The sequence below is a fragment of the Macaca fascicularis genome, chromosome 17, assembly GCF_037993035.2.
Source record: "Macaca fascicularis isolate 582-1 chromosome 17, T2T-MFA8v1.1".
Classification (NCBI taxonomy): Eukaryota; Metazoa; Chordata; class Mammalia; order Primates; family Cercopithecidae; genus Macaca; species Macaca fascicularis.
The window spans coordinates 65,764,918-65,783,706 of NC_088391.1; the positions used below are offsets into that span (position 1 = coordinate 65,764,918).

Consider the following 18,789-nt stretch of genomic DNA (forward strand, 5'->3'; position numbering starts at 1 on the left):
AGCCATAGCCAGAGGAGTATGGCCCATCCCAAGAGCTGGAACTTGAGTTCCAACAAGCCTCACTAACTCAGGCTGGAGTGCTCTGGGGCCATAAATAAACTTGAAAGGCAGCCTAGGCAACAAGGGCTGCAACTCCTAGGTGAGTCCTAGGGCTGAGCTGGGCTCAGAAGCCAGTGGACTAGGGAAACACATGACCTACTGAGACATCAGGCAGAATAGCTGGGGAAGTGCTGGCACCACGTCGCCTCTAAGCCCAGACTGCACATCTCATGTCTCTAAAAGAGTCCCCTTCTTTCCACTTGAGGAGAGGAGAGGGAAGAGTGGGAAAGATTTGTCTTGCATCTTGGATGTTGGCTTAGCCACAGCAGGAGAGGGCACTGGTCAGAGCTGCAAGATCCCCTTTCCAGGTCCTAGCTCCTAGACAACATTTCTAGACATGTCCTGGACTAGAAGGGAACCCACTTCCTTGAAGGGAAAGACCCAGTCCTGGCAGGATTCATCATCTGCTAACTGAAGGGTTGACCCTGAATAAACAGCAGCAATACCCAGGTAGTACATTGTGGCCCTTGAGGAAAGCAGAGGGAATAGTAAAGGTGACTTGTCTTGCACCATAGACAGCAGCTCTGCCACAGTAGGGTAGAGCACAAGACAGGCTCTTGGGGTCCATGATTCTAGGCCTTGGCTCTTGGATGGCATTTCTAGACCTGCCCCGGGTCAGAGGGCTGCCCACTGCCATGAAGGATGAGTCCCAAGCTAAGCAGCATTCACCACAAGCTGACTAAAGAGCTCTTGGACTTTAAGTAAACATTGGTGGTGGCTTGGCAGAATCCCTCCATGGGCCAGTGGTGGCAGTAGGCACAGAGAGAAGCTCTCTGCTTATGGCAAGGGGAAGGAAGAACAAGAACATATACACTATGGAATACTATGCAGCCATAAAAAAGGATGAGTTCATGTCCTTTGTAGGGACATGGATGAAGCTGGAAACCATCATTCTCAGCAAACTATCGCAAGGACAGAAAACCAAACACTGCAAATTCTCACTCATAGGTGGGAATTGAACAATGAGAATACTTGGACACAGGAAGGGGAACATCACACACTGGGGCCTATCTTGGGGTGGGGATGGGGGTAGGGATAGCATTAGGAGATATACCTAATGTAAATGACAAGTTAACAGGTACAGCACACCAACATGGCACATGTATACATATGTAACAAACCTGCAGATTGTGCACATGTACCCTAGAACTTAAAGTATAACAAAAAATAAAAAAGAGGCCGGACGCGGTGGCTCAAGCCTATAATCCCGGCACGTTGGGAAGCCAAGACGGGTGGATCACAAGGTCACGAGATAGAGACCATCCTGGCTAACATGGTGAAACCCTGTCTCTACTAAAAAATACAAAAAAACCCAGCCGGGCGAGGTGGCGGGTGCCTGTACTCCCAGCTACTCAGGAGGCTGAGGCAGGAGAATGGCATAAACCCGGGAGGCGGAGCTTGCAAGTGAGCTGAGATCGGGCCACTGCACTCCAGCCTGGGCGACAGAGCGAGACTCTGTCTCAAAAAAAAAAAAAAAAAAAAAAAGAAAGTGAAACCAGCACTACTGTCCCATAGAAAAAATATAAGGACTTTATATTGTGGTTTCAGTGCCAGCTTAGCCTCAGTACAATAAAACATTAGGCAAATTTCTAAGGTTATTTTTGGCTCCAAACTCTGGCTCCCAGACAGCATCTGTAGACCTGCTCAGGGCCTGGGGAAACTCAACAACCTAAAGGAAAGGACACAAATCTTGCTGTCTTCACCAGCTACTGATCATAGAGCCCTAGGGCCTTGTGTGAATATAGGTGGTAGTGAGGTATTGATTACAGTAGGCCTTTAGGCAAGACCTAATGCTATGCTGGCTTCAGGTCTGACACAGCACAGTCCCAGTGGTGGTAGGTACAGGGGTGCTCACATCACCACACACCCAGCCATAGGCAGCTCAGCACAGAGAGTGACTCCATTTGTTTGGGAGAAAGTAAGGGAAAAGAACAAGATTGTCCACCTAGTAATCCAGAGAATTCTTCCGGATCTTATCTAAGACCACCAAGGCAGTACCTCTACGAGTCTCAAAAAAAACCACAGTGACATTGGGTTTGGGGCCTAGGCCCCCCTGAATACCTGGGAAGCCTTCTCAAGAAAGACAGGCATAAACAATCCCAGACTGTGAAGACTACAATAAATACCTACTTCTTCAATGTGCAGACACCAAAAAACATCTGCAAGGATCAGGAGCATGCAGGAAAACATGACCTAACCAAATTAACCAAATAAGGCACCAGAGACCAATTCTGTAGAAACAGAGAATGGAATCTTTTATACAAAGAATTCAAAATAGCTTATTTGAAGAAACTTAAAGAAATTAAACATAACACAGAGAAGGAATTCAGAATTCTATCAGATAAATTTAACAAAGATATTGAAATAATTCAAAACAATCATGCAGAAATTCTAGAGCTAAAAAATGCAATTGACACACTAAAGAATGCATCAGAGTCACATAATAGCAAAATGTATTAAGTAGAAGAAATAACTAGTGATCTTGAAGACAGGCCATTTGAAAATACATACTCAGAGGAGACAAAAGAAAAAAGAATAAAAAACACTAAAGCACATCTATGAGATCTAGAAATAGTCTCCAAATGGTAAATCTAAGAGTTATTGTCCTTAAAGAGGAAGTAGAGAAAAAGATGGGGTATAAAGTTTGTTCAAAGGGATAACAGAGAACTTCCCAAACCTAGAAAAAGATACCAATATTTAAGTACATGAAGGTTACAGAACACCAAGAAGATTTAACCAAAAGAAGACTACCACTTTGGTGGTGGAAGGAACATAGAGTTGAATTAGGCTAAATTTATTGATTTGGGCCCACTAAGTAGAGACTCTGCATTTAATGTTGCAGCTCTGGGAGTTAAAAAGGTTCTAATAGTTTATTTGCTTGGTTAGCTGAAATATGGATTAAAAGATGGCCCACCGTGAGTGAGCTGTAAATGCCTGATCTCTCTTTGTTTAGTGCAGAGGAAGGGATCCAAAGGCTTAGGGAGGTTGGGATAGTGGAGTGGATTAGTCACTTTAGACCTACTCATTCCAGTTGGGAGGATCCAGAAGATATGCCCTCGACCAATGCTTTGCAAAACAGATTTGTGAAGGCAGCACCTGCATCTTTGAAGATCCCTGTAATTGTTCTTCTCTGTAGGTCATATCTAACAGTGGGAACCACAGTCACTCAACTGTAACATTTAAATACAATAAGAATAATTGGATCCCAAGGTGGCAGGGGCCAAGTGGTGGCACTCAACCATCAAAGGCAAGGTAGGCATAACTACCATAATAAACAGCAAAGACAAACTGGCAATCAGAACAGTCTGACTTTTGTAGAGCTCTGGTATTGGCTAGTTACTCACAGTGTTCCTAAAAGTGAAATTGATAGGAAGCCTATTGCATTCCTACTTAATTTATACAAGCAGAAACTTCTAGGTTGAATGGATGAAAGACTAATTTGAATTACAGAAACAAAGAATCACAGCCCCTCAATCAACTTCCAGACTTCAGCCAGTTTACAGACCCAGATAATGAAGAGGAGGCTAGGTACCCTTGTGCAGGGACCTAACTACATTACTCACAATTAATGCAGTGAATTTTTCCTCCCATGCTTCCCCAAGGAAACCTCCAGCCTTTTACCAGAGTAAATGTGCACTGGGGAAAGGGAAACGATCAGACATTTTGGAGACTACTGGGCACTGGCTCTGAACTGATGTTGATTCCAGGGGACCCAAAACGTCATTGTGGTCCTCCAGTTAAAGTAGGGGCTTATGGAGGTCAGTTAATTAATGGAGTTTTAGCTCAGGTCAAACTTACACTGGGTCCAGTGGGTCCCCAGACTTATCCTGTGGCCATTTCCCCAGTGCCAGAATGCGTAATTGGCATACACATAATTAGCAGCTGGCAGAACCCCCACATGGGCTCTGACTGGTAGGGTGAGAGCTATTGTGGTGGGAAATGCCAAATGGAAGCCTTTAGAGCTGTCTCTACCTAGAAAAACAGTAAATCAAAAATAATATCGCATCCCTGGAGGGACTGGAGATTACAGCCACCATGAAGGATTTGAAAGGTGCAGAGGTGGTGATTCCCACTAAATCCCCATTCAACTCTCCCTTTTGGCCTGTGCAGAAGATAGACGGATCTTAGAGAATGACAGTGAATTATCATAAACTTAACCAAGTGGTGACTCCAATTGCAGCTGCGGTACCAGATGTGATTTCATTTCTTGAGCAAATTAACATAACTACAGGTATCTGTTACGCAGCCATTGACTTGACAAATGCCTTTTTCTTTATTTTTGTCCATAAGGTGCATCAGAAGCAATTTGTCTTCAGTTGTGAAGGCCAGCAATATACCTTTATGGTCCTACCTCAGAGGTATATCAACTCTCTGACTTTGTGTTATAATCTTAATCAGACAGAGCTTGATGACTTTTTGCTTCCACAAAATATCACACTGGCTCATTACATTGATGACATTATGCCAATTGGAGCCCGCGAACCAGAAGTAGCAAACACACTGGACTTATAGGTAAGATATTTGTGTGCCAGAGGATGGGAAATAAATCCAACTAAACTTCAGGGACCGTTTACCTCAGTAAAATTTCCAGGGGTCCAGTGGTGTGGGCCTGTTGTGATATTCCTTCAAAGATGAAGAATAAGTTGCTGCATTTGGCCCTATAATCAAGAAAGAGGAACAATGCCTAGTGGGCCTATTTGGATTTTGAAGGCAACACATTTCTCATCTGGGTGTGTTACTCTGGCTCATTTATTAAGTGACCCAAAAGACTGCCAGTTTTGAGTGGGGTCCAGAACAGAAGATGGCTCTGCAACAGGTCCAGGCTACTGTGCAAGTTACTCTGCCACTTGGGCCACATGACCCAGCAGATCCAATGGTGCTTGAGGTGTCATTGGCAGATATGGATGCTGTTTGGAGCCTCTGGCAGGCCCCCATATGTGAATCACAGTGGAGGCCTCAAGGATTTTGGAGCAAGGCCCTGCCATCTTCTGCTACTCTTTGTTTTGAGAGACAGCTTTTGGCCTGTTATTGGGCTTTGGTGGAAACTGAATGTTTGACTATGGGTCATCAAGTCACCACACAACCTGAACTGCCTATCATGAACTAGTTACTTTCTGACCCATCTAGCCATAAAATGGGTCAGGAACAGCAGCTTTCCATCATCAAATGGAAGTGATATATATGTGATCAGGCTTGAGCAGGTCCTGAAGGCACAAGTAAGTTACATGAGGAAGTGGCTCAAATGCCCATGGTCGCTACTGCTGCCACCCTGCCTTCTCTTCCTCAGTCTGCACTGAAGTCCTCATGGGGAGTTCCCTATGATCAGTTGACAGCGGAAGAGAAGACTAGGGCCTGGTTCACAGATGGTTCTGCACGATATGCAGGTACCACCCAAAAGTGGACAGCTGCAGCACTACAGCCCCATTCTAGGAGATCCCTGAAGGACAGTGGTGAAGGGAAATCTTCCCAGTGGGCAGAGCTTAGAGCAGTGTACTTGGTTGTGATGCTTTATGGAAGAAGAAATGGCTAGATGTGCAATTATATACTGATTCATGGGCTGTAGCCAATGGTTTGGCTGGATGGTCAGGGACTTGGAAGAAGCATGCTTGGAAAATTGATAACAAAGAAATTTGGGGAAGAGGTATGTGGATGGACCTCTCTGAGTGGTGAAAAGCCGTGAAGATATTTGTATTCCATGTGAGTACTTACCAATGGGTGGCCTCAGCAGAGGAGGAATTTAATAATCAAGTTGATATGATGACCCGTTCTGTAGATACCACTCAGCCTCTTTTCCCAGTAACTCTGTCATTGCCCAATGGGCACATGAACAAAGTGACCATGGTGGCAGGGATGGTGGTTATGCACGGGCTCAGCAACATGGACTTCCACTCAGCAAGGGTGACCTGGCTATGGCCACTGGTGAGTGCCCAATTTGCCAGCAGCAGAGACCAACACTGAACCCTTGATATAGCACCATTCCTCAGTTTGATTAGCCAGCTACCTGGTGGCAGATTGATTATACTGGACTTCTTCCATCATGGAAAGTGCAGAGGTTTGTCCTCACTGGAATAGACACTTACTCCAGATATGGGTTTGCCTATCCTTCATGCAATGCTTCTGCGAAGACTACCATTCGTGGACTCACAGAATGCCTTATCCACCATCATGGTATTCCACACAGCATTGCCTCTGACCAAGGCACTCACTTTACTGCTAAAGAAGTGCAGCAGTGGGCTCATGTTCATGGAATTCACTGATCTTACCATGCTCCCCATCACCCTGAAGCAGCTGAATTGATAGAATGGTGGAATGGCCTTTTGAAGTCAAAATTACAATGCCAACTAGGTGACAATACTTTGCAGGGCTGGGGCAAAGTTCTCCAGAAGGCTGTGTATACTCTGAATCAGAGTCCAATATGTGGTACTGTTTCTCTCATAGCCTTGATTCATAGGTCCAGGAATCAGGGGTGGAAGTGATGCCACCCCCTAATACCCCTAGTGATCCACTAGCACAATTTTTGCTTCCTGTTCCCAAGACATTATGTTCTGCTGGCCTAGAGGTCTTAGTTCCAGAGGGAGAAATACTGCCACCAGGAGATACAACAATCATTCCATTGAACTAGAAGTTAACATTGCCACCTGGACACTTTGGACTCCTCCTACCTTTAAGTCAATAGGCTAAGAAGGGAGTTACAGTGTTGGCTTGGGTGATTGACCCAGACTATCAAGATGAAATCAGTCTAAGGTAACTTTCATTTCACAACAAAGGTAAGAAAGAGTATGTATAGAATACAGGAGATCCATTAGGGCATCTCTTAGTATTACCATGCCCGTGATTAAGATCATGGGAAACTACAACAGCCCAATACAGGCAGGACTACAAATGACCCAGACCCTTCAGGAATAAAGGTTTGGGTTATGCCACCAGGAAAAAAACCACACACACACACACACACACACACACACACACACACAAACATTACCTGCTGGGGTGCTTGCTGAAGGCAAAGGGAATACAGAATGGGCAGTAGAAGAATGTAGTCATCAATACCAGCTATGACCACATGAACAGCTGCAGAAATGAGGACTGTAATTGTCATGAGTATTTCCTGCTTCTATTGTTAAAAACATGTTTGTGCATGTATATACTTATACTAAGAAAATATCTTTATTATATTTCCTTTCTCCTTTATCATGTGACTTAAGATTGATTAACTTCACATCAGCATTTAAGTATTGTTAACTTTATGTAATAGTATTTGGGTTGTGGATTGGTGCATTTCCGGTTGTATGAAGGATAGTTGTATTGTGTTAGGCATAATTATGACCTTATTATTATCTTTATTTGAAGATTATGTATGATGTCATGAGGTGTGTATGGGTTCAAGTTGACAAGCGGTAGACTTGTGATGGTTAATACTGAGTGTAAACTTGATTGGATTCAAGCATACAAAGTATTGATCCTGGGTGAGTCTATGGGGGTGCTGCCAAAGGAGATTAACATTTAAGTCAGTGGGCTAAGAAAGGCAGACCCACCCTTAATCTGGGTGGGCACAATCTAATCAGCTGCCAGTGCAGCTAGAATATAAGCAGACAGAAAAATGTGAAAAGAGAGACTGACCTAGCCTCCTGGCCTACATTTTCCCATGCTGGATGCTTCCTGCCCTCAAACACTGGACTCCAAGTTCTTCAGTTTGGGAAATGAGATTGGCTATCCTTGATTCTCAGCCTGTAGGTGGCCTATTGTGGGACCCTGTGATCATGTGAGTTGATACTTAATAAACTCCCATATATCACGTGGTCATAGCTGGTATTGATGACTACATTCTTCTACTACCCCTCTGTATTCCCTTCACCTTCAGCAAGCACCCCAGCAGGTAGTGTTTCGTTTTTTGTTTTTGTTTTTGTTTTCCCCTGGTGGCATAACCCAAACCTATGTTGGCTGTTGTAGTTTCCCATTGACCTTAATCACAGGGCATGGTAATATTAAGAGATGCCCTAATGGATCTCCTGTATTCTATGTATACTCTTCCTTACCTTTGTTGTAAAATTAAAGTTACCTTAGACTGATTTCATCTTGATAGTCTGGGTCAATCACCCCAGCCAACACTGTAACTCCCTTCTTAGCCTGTTGACTTAAAGGTAGGAGAAGTCCAAAGTGTCCAGGTGGCAATGCTAACTTCTAGTTTAATGGAATGATTGTTGTGTCTCCTGGTGGCAGTGTTTCTCCTTCTGGAACTAAGACCTCTAGGCCAGCAGAACATAATGTCTTGGGAACAGGAAGCAATATATTATATAAATTTATATAATATATAAATATGTATTATTTATATATTAAATATATATTGTTTTAATTAATTATTTATTATATGTTAAATATAAATTTAACATAAATTTAATTATTTAAATATATATTATTTATATATTATATATTTGAAATTGTATATAAAATATATATATATAAATTATATATATATTCCATTCATTCTGTCCCTCTAGAGAACACTGACTAATACACTTATCAATAATAACATTGAATATAAATAAACTAAACTTTCCAATCAAAGGACATAGACTGGTTGAATGGATTAAAAAACAAAACCCCAAGATCTGTTGCCTACAAGAAACACATTTCACCTATAAAGACACTTATAGCCTGAAAATAAAGGAATAGAAAAAGATATTCCAGCAAATGAAAACCAAAAGATAAAGAAGGTCACTATAGAATGAAAAAGGAGTTGATTCAACAAGAGGATGTAATACTTCTAAATATGTATGTATCCAATACTGGAGGACTCAGATTTATAAAGCAAATACTATTAGAGCTAAAGGGAGAGATGGTCCCAATATAATAATAGCTAGAGGCTACAACACCCCACTTTCAGCATTGGACAGATCCTCCAGCCAGAAAATCAACAAAGAAACATTGGGCTTAATCTGCACTATAGACTAAATGGACCTACTAGATATTTATAGAACATTTCATCCAATGACTGCAGAGTTAATATTCTTTTCCTCTACACATGGATCACTCTCAAGGATAGACCATATTATAGGTCACAAAACAAGTCTTAAAACATTCAAAAAACTAAAATAATATCAAGTATATTATCTGACCACAATGGAAGAAAACTATAAAACAATAAAAAGAAGAATTTTAGAACCTTTATAAATACATGAAAATTAAACAATATGCTTCTGAATGACTAGTAGGTCAATTAAGAAATTAAGAAGAAAATAAAAAATTTTCTCAAAACAAATGACAATGGAAATACAACATACCAAAACCTGTGGGATACAGCAAGAGCAGTACTAAGAGGAGAATTTATACCTGTAAGTGCCTACATCAAAAAAGAAGAAAAACTTCAACTAAATAACCTAATGATTAATCTTAAAGACCTGGGAAACCAAGAGCAAACCAAATTCAAAATTAGTAGAAGAAAAGAAATAATTAAAATCAGAGCAGAAATAAATGAATTTGAAATGAAAAAAATACAAAATGATAATAAGACAAAACATTTTTTTAAGTTAAACAAAATTGACAAACTTTTAGCCAGACTAAGAAAAAAAGAGAAAAATTCCAAATAAATAAAATTAGAGATGAAAAAGGGGGAATTACAACTAATAATGCAGAAACTAAAAGGATCATTAGTGGCTATTATGAGCAACTATGCACCAATAGATGGGAAAATCTAGAAAAACTTGAGAAATTACTAGACCCATACAGCTATCAACATTGAACTGGGAAGAAATCCAAAACCTGAACAGACTAATAGCAGGTAACAAGTTCAACATCATAATAAAAAGCTTCCAGCAAAAATCAATCAATCAATCAATCAATCCAGGACACAGTAGCTTCACTGCTGAATTCTACCAAACATTTAAAGAACTAACACCAATCCTATGAAAACCTTCCAAAAAATAGAGAGGGAAGGAATACTTCTAAACTCATTCCATGAGGCTAATATTACTCTGATACCAATATGAAACAAAGACACACCAAAAAGGAAAACTACAGGCCAATACTCCTGATGAATGTTGATGCAAAAATCGTAAATAAAATACTAGCAAATCAAATTCAACAACAAACACATTAAAAATATCATTCTTCATGACCAAGTGGGATTTATCCTAGGGATGCAATGATGGTTCAACATATGCAAATCGAACAATGTGCCACATTTTATGAACAGAATGGACAAAAACTATATGATCATTTCATTTGATGCTGGAAAAGCATTTGATAAGCATCTCTCTATAATAAAAACTCTCAAAAAACTGGTTATAGCAATAAAACTGGTTAAAACAATAGAGCTACCAAACAATCTAGAAATTCCACTCCTACGTATATACCTATAAGAAAATATCAGTATATCTACACTCCCATGTTTATTGTAGCATTATGGACAGTAGGCAAGATTTGGAAGCAACCTAAGTTTCCATCAACAGATGAATAAAGAAAATGTGGTACATATACACAGTGGAGTACTGTTCAGTCAAACAGCTATATGAATTTTATATGAGAAGAATGAGATCCTGTCACTTGCAACAACATGAATGTAACTGAAAATCATTATGTTAAGTGAAATAAGCCAGGCACAGAAAGAGAAACATCACATGCTCTTAATTATCTATGGGAGCTAAAAATTAAAGCAACTGAACTCATGGACCTTGAGAGTAGAAGGATGGTTACCAGAGGCTGAGAAGGGTAGTGGGGTGGTGGGGATTGTGGAGGAAAGGGGAATGGTTAATGGGTACAAAAAAATAGAATATATAAAACCTAGAATTTGCTAGAACAACAGGGTGAATATAGTAAAAAACAATTTAATTGTTCATTTTAAAATAACTTTAAGGAGTATAATTGGATTGTTTAAAACACAAAAGAAAAAGGCTTGAGTTGATGGATACCCTATTTACCCTGATGCGATTATTACATATTGCAAACCTATATCAAAATATCTCATGTAAGCTGTAAACATATACACCCACTATGCATCCACAAAATTAAAAATTAAAAATATAGATAAAATTATGCATTTATGTGGTATTTTAAATACTGTATAAATTTTGATGGAGGAAAGCATTATAATAAAATATTTTTATTAAATAAGAAAAGCTGTATAGCAAAAACATATTTGGAATTGTCCGTGGCACACACAGAATTCAAAATTGCATCCAATATGTTTTGGTATTCTGCCAATTAAAAGAGAAGTTGTAGTTACCCAAATTTATGAGTGTTTTTACATATACATAGAATTATTGAGCAACACGATTTTTGTTACTAGACTTATCTTCAATATAAAATAAATATTTCATTATGGCAGTATGCACTTTATTTTCTGCCAATGTCAATTAAACTTTAGTGTATTTGAGAATCTAGAGAATTACTTTTTAAATGTCTTAAAATGGTATTGAACATTTTGCAAATGAGCCCTCTAAATTTCAGCAACATTTTGTTCAAAATCATTTGAAATTTTCAATCAAAATATTCCATGAATGAAGTGCCAAACTACTTCAGCTTTTAAAGCTTTCATTGGATTGCTATTATTGAAAACAAATCTTGGGAACAGGAAGACAGTAAAATGTTTTGCTTAATAACAAGGGAGCAATTGAACAAATTGAATAATAAGAGCTCAAATTGTATACAATATTAAATTTTGAAAATCTGTAATTGTGCTTCAGAATGATGCTTTCCAAACTCTCTGTGATAAAGAACCAGTTTTGCTTGTTTAAATTTCAGTCCTCCACAAAATGATACTTTTAGAAAGTACAATAAAAGTAAGAGAAATTAAGTAGACAAAAATAATATACAAACTTCAAGCCTACTTTTTAAATCATTAGTTTAAGTGCATATAAAAGTGACTGTGAATATATACAATCAGAATGACCATATAGAAAAATAAAAGAATTTCAAAACTTCTACAAGTTGTTCATTGAAGTATACATACAGGCAAGTAATACATGGGAACACTACAAGACTCATGAAGTTTTATCATTCTGCAATCATAACTAAAGAAAAAATAATGATTGAAATATGGTTCCCCATATGAAACATATGAAACACCTTATGGACACTTTTAATGAACAGCATATTTATTAATATTTATGCTTAAGGTAACAATTGAGCTTAGTTCTTACTAATTAATCTAAATTAAATTGACAGTAATGCTTCTTGCAAGAGACTATATAGATCTAAACTGTTTATTTTTTTTAATAAGCATAAAACCACAGCAAAAACAAACAAAAAACAAAAAAACCACAGTGTAACAAATATGTCAATGGGAATGGAAGAAGATATTTTCTTTTTTGTTTCTTTTTCAAGACATAGTCTTGTTCTGTCACCTAGGAGTGAAGTGGCACAATCTTGGCTCACGGCAACCTTTGCCTTTCAGGCTCAAGTGATTCTCTTGCCTCAGCCTTCCAAGTAGCTGGAATTACAGTCATGCACCAATATACCCAACTAATTTTTTTATTTTTAGTAGAGATGGGGTTTTGCCATGTTGGCCAAGCTGATCTCAATCTCCTGACATCAAGTGATCTGCCCACCTCAGCCTCTATAGGAATGAACCACTGCACCTGGCTAGACTTTTTTAAAAACTTTTTTTAATGAGCTCAAATTATTAACTTTTTATTTTTATCTAAAATCAAACTAGTGATAACTGCAGTTTCAAAATTTATACTTAGTCCTTCATAGGTAACCAGTTCTGATAATTTATCCCATAAGCTGATAGTCAAATTTGTTATTTAATTTTATGAAAGGAATGAATTGCCTATGTTGGATCTTTTTGTGATGGAAAATAAAATTAAAAGTATTTTATCACATTCATGAGAGATTTGATGGTACAATTTTGTGGATATACAGTGTCTAGATCATCACCTACTTTATTGATTGGTTATCTAATTATGAAATACGCTGTAATAATGTAAGGAAGCTTTTTCTTTCAAGCTTCTAACTTTAATTTTTGCTCTTCAGTCTTATCTGCCACTGAAAAACCTGTTACATTCCTTCACTGTATGCATGTGTGATGGTTGATATTGAGTGTCAACTTGATTGGACTGAAGGATGCAAAGTATTGTTCCTGGGTGTGTCTGTGAGGGTTTTGCCAAAGGAGATTAACATTTGAGTCAGCGGACTGGGAAAGGCAGACCCACCCTTAATATGGGTGGGCATAATCTAATCAGCTGCCAGAGTGGCCAGAATAAAAAAGCAGGCAGAAGAATGTGGAAAGTCTAGGCTGGTTTAGTTGTCTGGTTCTATCTTTCTCCTGTGCTGGATGCTTCCTGCCCTCAAACATCAGACTCCAAGTTTTTCAGCGTTGGGACAGACTTGTACTGGCTTCATTGCTCCTAGCTCCTCAGCTTGTAGACAGCCTATTGTAGAACCTCACCTTGTGATCTTGTGAGTCAGCACTCATTAACAAACTCCCCTTTATATATACGTCTATCTTATTAGTTCTGCCCCTCTAGAGAACGCTAATTCACCATGCAACAAGATCAGTAATAATTCTCAAAATATCAGGCAAATAAGCAAGTCTAGTCTACAATTCATATGTTTAAAAACCCAGAACCACATTATTTTCTTATCTTGGAGAAATACATTCTTGACAGAATTTTAACCCTTGATAACAATCACATCTGAGCGTATAATAACAATTGTACATGACCAGTCTTCATAGAATCACATAATAGAGAATATTTTTGAATTTAACATTGGAGTAAAACTAGTATTGGTCTTCTTTTCTCTGAAATCATGTCCAACACTACCATCACCATTTGGTCTACTACTTCTGCCATATTCAAAGAAGGCAGGTCTTGTCAACTGTAAGAGCAAAGCTTATTATACCATCAGTAAATTAGGGTCAAAATAAGTAATACATGCTAGTAACCAAAAACAATCCAGATGAACTATGTAAATGTAGTTTGTCTTGAAATCCATTACACAGCTGAGCACTAAAAGAAACTTAAATGAAACAAACTCCAGAAAGTGACAAGCCCTCAAAAGAGAAGAAAAAGCTGAGCATGGTGGCTCATGCCTGTAATCCTAGCACTTTGGGAGGCTAAGTCAGGTGGATCACCTGAGGTCAGGAGATCAAGACCAGCCTGGCCAACACGGCAAAACCCCATCTCTACTAAAAATACAAAAAATTAGCTGGAGGTGGAGGTGTGTACCTGTAATCCCAGCTACCTGGGAGGCTGACGCAGGAAAATCGCTTGAACCTGAGGGGCAGAGGTTGCAGTGAGCTGAGATTGCACCACTGCACTCCAGCCTGGGCAAAAGGAAAGATCCACAGCTCCTGTGTGCCTGACTGAAATGGAGAGTGAGGGGAGCAAGGGCCACTGAAAAAGGTAATGAGTATCCAGTCTAACTTTCAGCAAGCCTTCTAGGGCTGTGTGTAAATGATAATGGGATGCCCAAGATAGAAAGGAAGACTATGCCACCCTCTAGTTCTTTCCCTCACATCTTAGGGAGACCTCAAATAGTGGCAGGGAGAAATTAGACCCCTAGGCTTAACTCCAGGCATTCACCTCACTAAGACTGAGGGAGGAGCAGAAGACTGGAGAGAGACCTCTCAAGTAATTCTTTTTTCACAGAGCATCTACGGGCTACATCCACTCTCCAGAGGCCAAGAGTGGTGCAGTAGGAATGAAAAGGATCACCCAAGGCATAGAAGGCAGAGGGCAAAACTGGAAAGCAAAGAGAACTCCCTCACCACTCAAAACTCTGGCAACCAGAATATAAAGCGGGGAGAGCTTGCTCAGAGGTCAGAAGGCAAGTGGCTCACCTGTGAAATGCAACAGACATCCTGAGATTCACCAGTGCCAGGACCCCAGGCCTTGCTGGCAGGAAAGGCTCGACGTATTTTAGATCCCGTAGTGCATTGCTATCATGGTTTTATTGACTCAACAACCATTTAAATTGACCCACATGTTTACTCTTTCTGTTGCCTTACATTTCTCTTTAAATCTTTGAGTTTCCCTTTGGAATCATTTTCCTTTACTTGAAAAACACTCTTTGTACTTCCCTTAGAATAGGTCAGCTATTAGTAAAAAGTCTTCACTGTGTCTCCAGTTTTGCAGAATATTTTTGCTAGGTAAAGAGATTTCTTATGTAAATGAAACTAAAAGTTTAAATGCTCTTTAAAAGGCTTATTCTTTGACATTCCAGAGGATTTCCCATTCCATAATTGGGTCATAGCTAGTTTGGACACTGTCTTATAGAGAAGCATATAGCAGACATAACTTGAAGATCTTTGCAAGATACCAGGTTTCACGTGGTCCAAAAATTTTACCAATATTGGTAGGATTTGAGGGTACTAAGCCCATCAACATTCAGACTATACTAACCAACCCTTTACCCAAACGAGTAAAATACCCCTTCTAACCACAACCAAAGGAGGGACTGAGGCCCATAGTATAACCACCAATAGAAATAGGATTTATTATGTCTTGCACTATCCCATGCAATACTCTTAACCTCCCTTGAATGGGAGTTCAAAATCGTAGGGTCATGACTAGAATGATTATACCTTGCTTACTTTCCAGGATTGCCCTGATCCTCTGGATACAATTCTATCTACTAGTCATGACCCTAAACTAGTCAGAGAGTCATCTTCTTTGCAGTGGCCCCTTCTGGTACCTAAAATATCCCCACATTGTTAACCCTAACTTCTAATCATAGAAAAAAAAAAATAGACTCTGACTAGAAGAACAAAGTGCTTCTGTAAAAGTCATTACAGTGCTGTCCATAGAGGCATGTAACAGGGCAAGGAATAAATATTGGAGCTATTTTTTTTTCTGTACAGTTCACTTTTACTCTTCAGAGACTCTTCAACTGCTTTATAGGAGTTGTTCAACTCCAGAGACTCTGCCCTTTCCAAAACAGATAACTGGCACACCTGCCATGTTAAATGATTCCTAGACTACCACATAGTCTGTGCCCTCTTAAGTACTATTTTATTTATGGAACCCATTCTTTGCTTGTTTCTCACAAATAAACCGCTTGCATCTATCAGGTAATTATTACTGGTTTTGCTTGACATCCCATAGGAAACACGTCTCCTTACAGCATGTGCCCAGGAACTTACAAAATGAAGCCACACAGGCTACTCTGAAGAATTATACAGAAGAATCACTAATTTACTTTTGTATATGCATTATTAATGTAATAATTCCTATAATGGGGTATATACAATTGGAAAAGATAGTGAGAAATTTATACAATTGGAAAGGTAGTAGGAAACTAAATCTTACCTGATGTTATAAATGATATTTTCGTAGCTCTGAAAGCTCATTGGACCAATCTAAACTCTTCAGTTCAAGAAGTAATTATCACTGTTTTAGATTTTGATAATTACTAAAAATCACAGTTTTAGATTTTCTCTCAGTTTATCAATGTGGTATCTGTGTCACTGCTAACACTTCAGGTGCAGTTGGAGAAACACAACTGGTCAAATAGAACAATTCACCTCTGAGATGTTCACCTGGCTCTTCAAGGTAGACCCCAATAGACTGTGATGTGTTTCCTTGGTCTAGATTCTAATCATTCTGCTCTCAGTTTTTGTGAATGTTGCAGTTGCCAAGTGTGGACTTCCTGGAGTCATACATGTTTCTGCATAGTCACTATCTTATCACATAATCCAACTCCTCATTTGATGAAAGGAGAAACAAAGAAGAGACCGAGGTCTGACTCTAAACTATTGTTTGTTGTTTCTGAGACAACGTATTATCTAGGGATTCTAACAGTAGTGTAGATCTGGAATGAGAGTCTTCTCTGCCTGCCCCTCTGGTCTGGCCAGAGCTTGGATGTAAAAAGAAGTTCAGGAGGAAGAATAGGAACAATCACCCCCACTAGGTATGTAAGAATGAGAACAATCGCTTTACAGTTATAACTGTAGAATGCCATATAACTTGCATAATACTTCTTAGCTCATGGTATCATCTAGTTTGAATTGACCCTTGCCTTAAAAAAAAACAAACAAAAAAAAAACCAGTTCATCCAAATGTTCATTCTGCTGCTGACATCATATCCTAAGGACTTCCTAGGGCAATCCATAAACAAGAAAAACTCATTCTTTCTTGGTTAATTAATTTGCAAATATTTTTTCAGAAATTCTTTTTAATTGTTCTTCCTTGCTGTGGTATGCCAGTAAAATTCTGATTATATCATAGCAGGTTTCTTTATTTAAGAGGCTTTCCACATATAGACTAGAATACAGACATATAAAAGCATCATAGAAATACAATAATTTACCTAATTAGGTTATAGGTTAACACAAATATGAATGGCTTAAGAACAAAACAAATACTCAAGCAGACCCTGAGAAGATAAAGCAGCAAATGGATCTTCTCATCCTGAAGTATCAAAATGCTATATTACTTGTTAGTTCTATAGCACTCTTCCTCTAAAGAACTCAAGAAGTTTGGACATACCTTGAAAAAGGCTTTTAAAGACATTCTAATACTTATTAGTAGTACTGAGTCATTGTCAGCATAAAAACTTAAAAGAACATCCCAGGACAAAATAATGATCCTTGCTATAGACTAACACTGGAGAAACAAACTTGGATTGAGGACAGCTGTGGTCATCTGTAACAACGCCACACAAGGCAAATTGCTTAAACGTTCAGACCTCAATTTTCTCCTATAAAAAATGGAATCATAATATCTGCCATACTTCACTGAAAATGTTACTGAAAAAGTTAAATAATGAATATAAAAATAATTGTAAACTGCAAAATATGACACAAAGTCAATAAATTGTGTCTGTGTATATATGTTTTAGGTCTTATATAGCTTTTTATTCACGGATTTATATTCTTCCCACATCTACCCACTCTGCTATCCCCATGCCCACCATCCCAATTTTTCATACCCAAAAATCAAACTATTATATCTTCCAGCAAGTTGAATCTATACATTGTGAATTGAAAATCTCATTCATTGTATTTACTTGAATTTGAACCAATCATAGGAAGTAGCGTGGAGGAACTGGGGTGCAGCATAGAAAATCAACTTCAATAAATGCCAACACAGAGGAATCAACTTCTTCAAATGCTTTGGGTAGCTGTATGAATCCAAAACAATTCATTTAGAATGTAATTTTGCATGTGATTAATCTATCATCTGGTCTGATTGCTTCTGGTACATTTTTATAATTATAAATTGAATGGAGAATAAAGATAATTCAAATAATCTTATTGGCTAAAGCACAGGGCATTAATTTAGTTTATAATAGCAATAATGACCTCAGCCCAGGACGTTTCTAGGCAATTAATGACTGGCTGGAGTTAATGGCCCGAGTTTCAGCCAAGGACCATCAACTCCTCCTAGCCGGTCACCAATCCTCAGAAAATGCCCAATGTTCAGATCCATTCAGAGTTTGACTTCATCCCAACTTTATAGTTTCAAATAAGTTTGTGCTTTACTCTTTTTCCTCAAATTCTATGTCACTTGTAAACTGGGTAAAAATAATTGACATTGTTTTTGAATAATAATTTCATGGAACATAAGAACAACTAAATGACACATAGACATTATACATTAAATTGTATTGTAATGTTGAAACCAGAGTACACACCCAAACCAAAGGGTATTGATTTCTCTAACTCTACAACTTTCTCAAAATCAGTCCTGCTAAGGAAAACCTGGGTTGTGAGCCCCGAATTTCATGTTCTTAGTTTATTTCTCCCAG

At 38.7% G+C, this 18,789-nt stretch overlaps 1 protein-coding gene across 7 annotated transcripts in view; it reads right to left on the reverse strand.

The window, feature by feature from the left end:
• The window catches only part of LOC102145599 (uncharacterized), a 682,844-nt gene that overhangs the window by 245,781 nt on the left and 418,274 nt on the right, over positions 1–18,789 (reverse strand). For 3 of the 7 annotated variants that reach the window (XM_074021610.1, XM_074021605.1, XM_074021607.1), the window contains one exon: positions 17,197–18,162. The exons of 3 other annotated variants lie outside the window; for them this stretch is intronic. Coding sequence is in view for 1 of the 4 variants with exons in the window: in XM_074021605.1 (XP_073877706.1) it covers positions 18,064–18,162 (99 nt within the window). In the remaining 3 variants the exon portion in view is untranslated. Of the gene's footprint in view, positions 1–15,884; positions 18,163–18,789 lie in introns of those variants that run through there. One more of the 7 variants, XM_074021611.1, reaches the window with a different exon arrangement.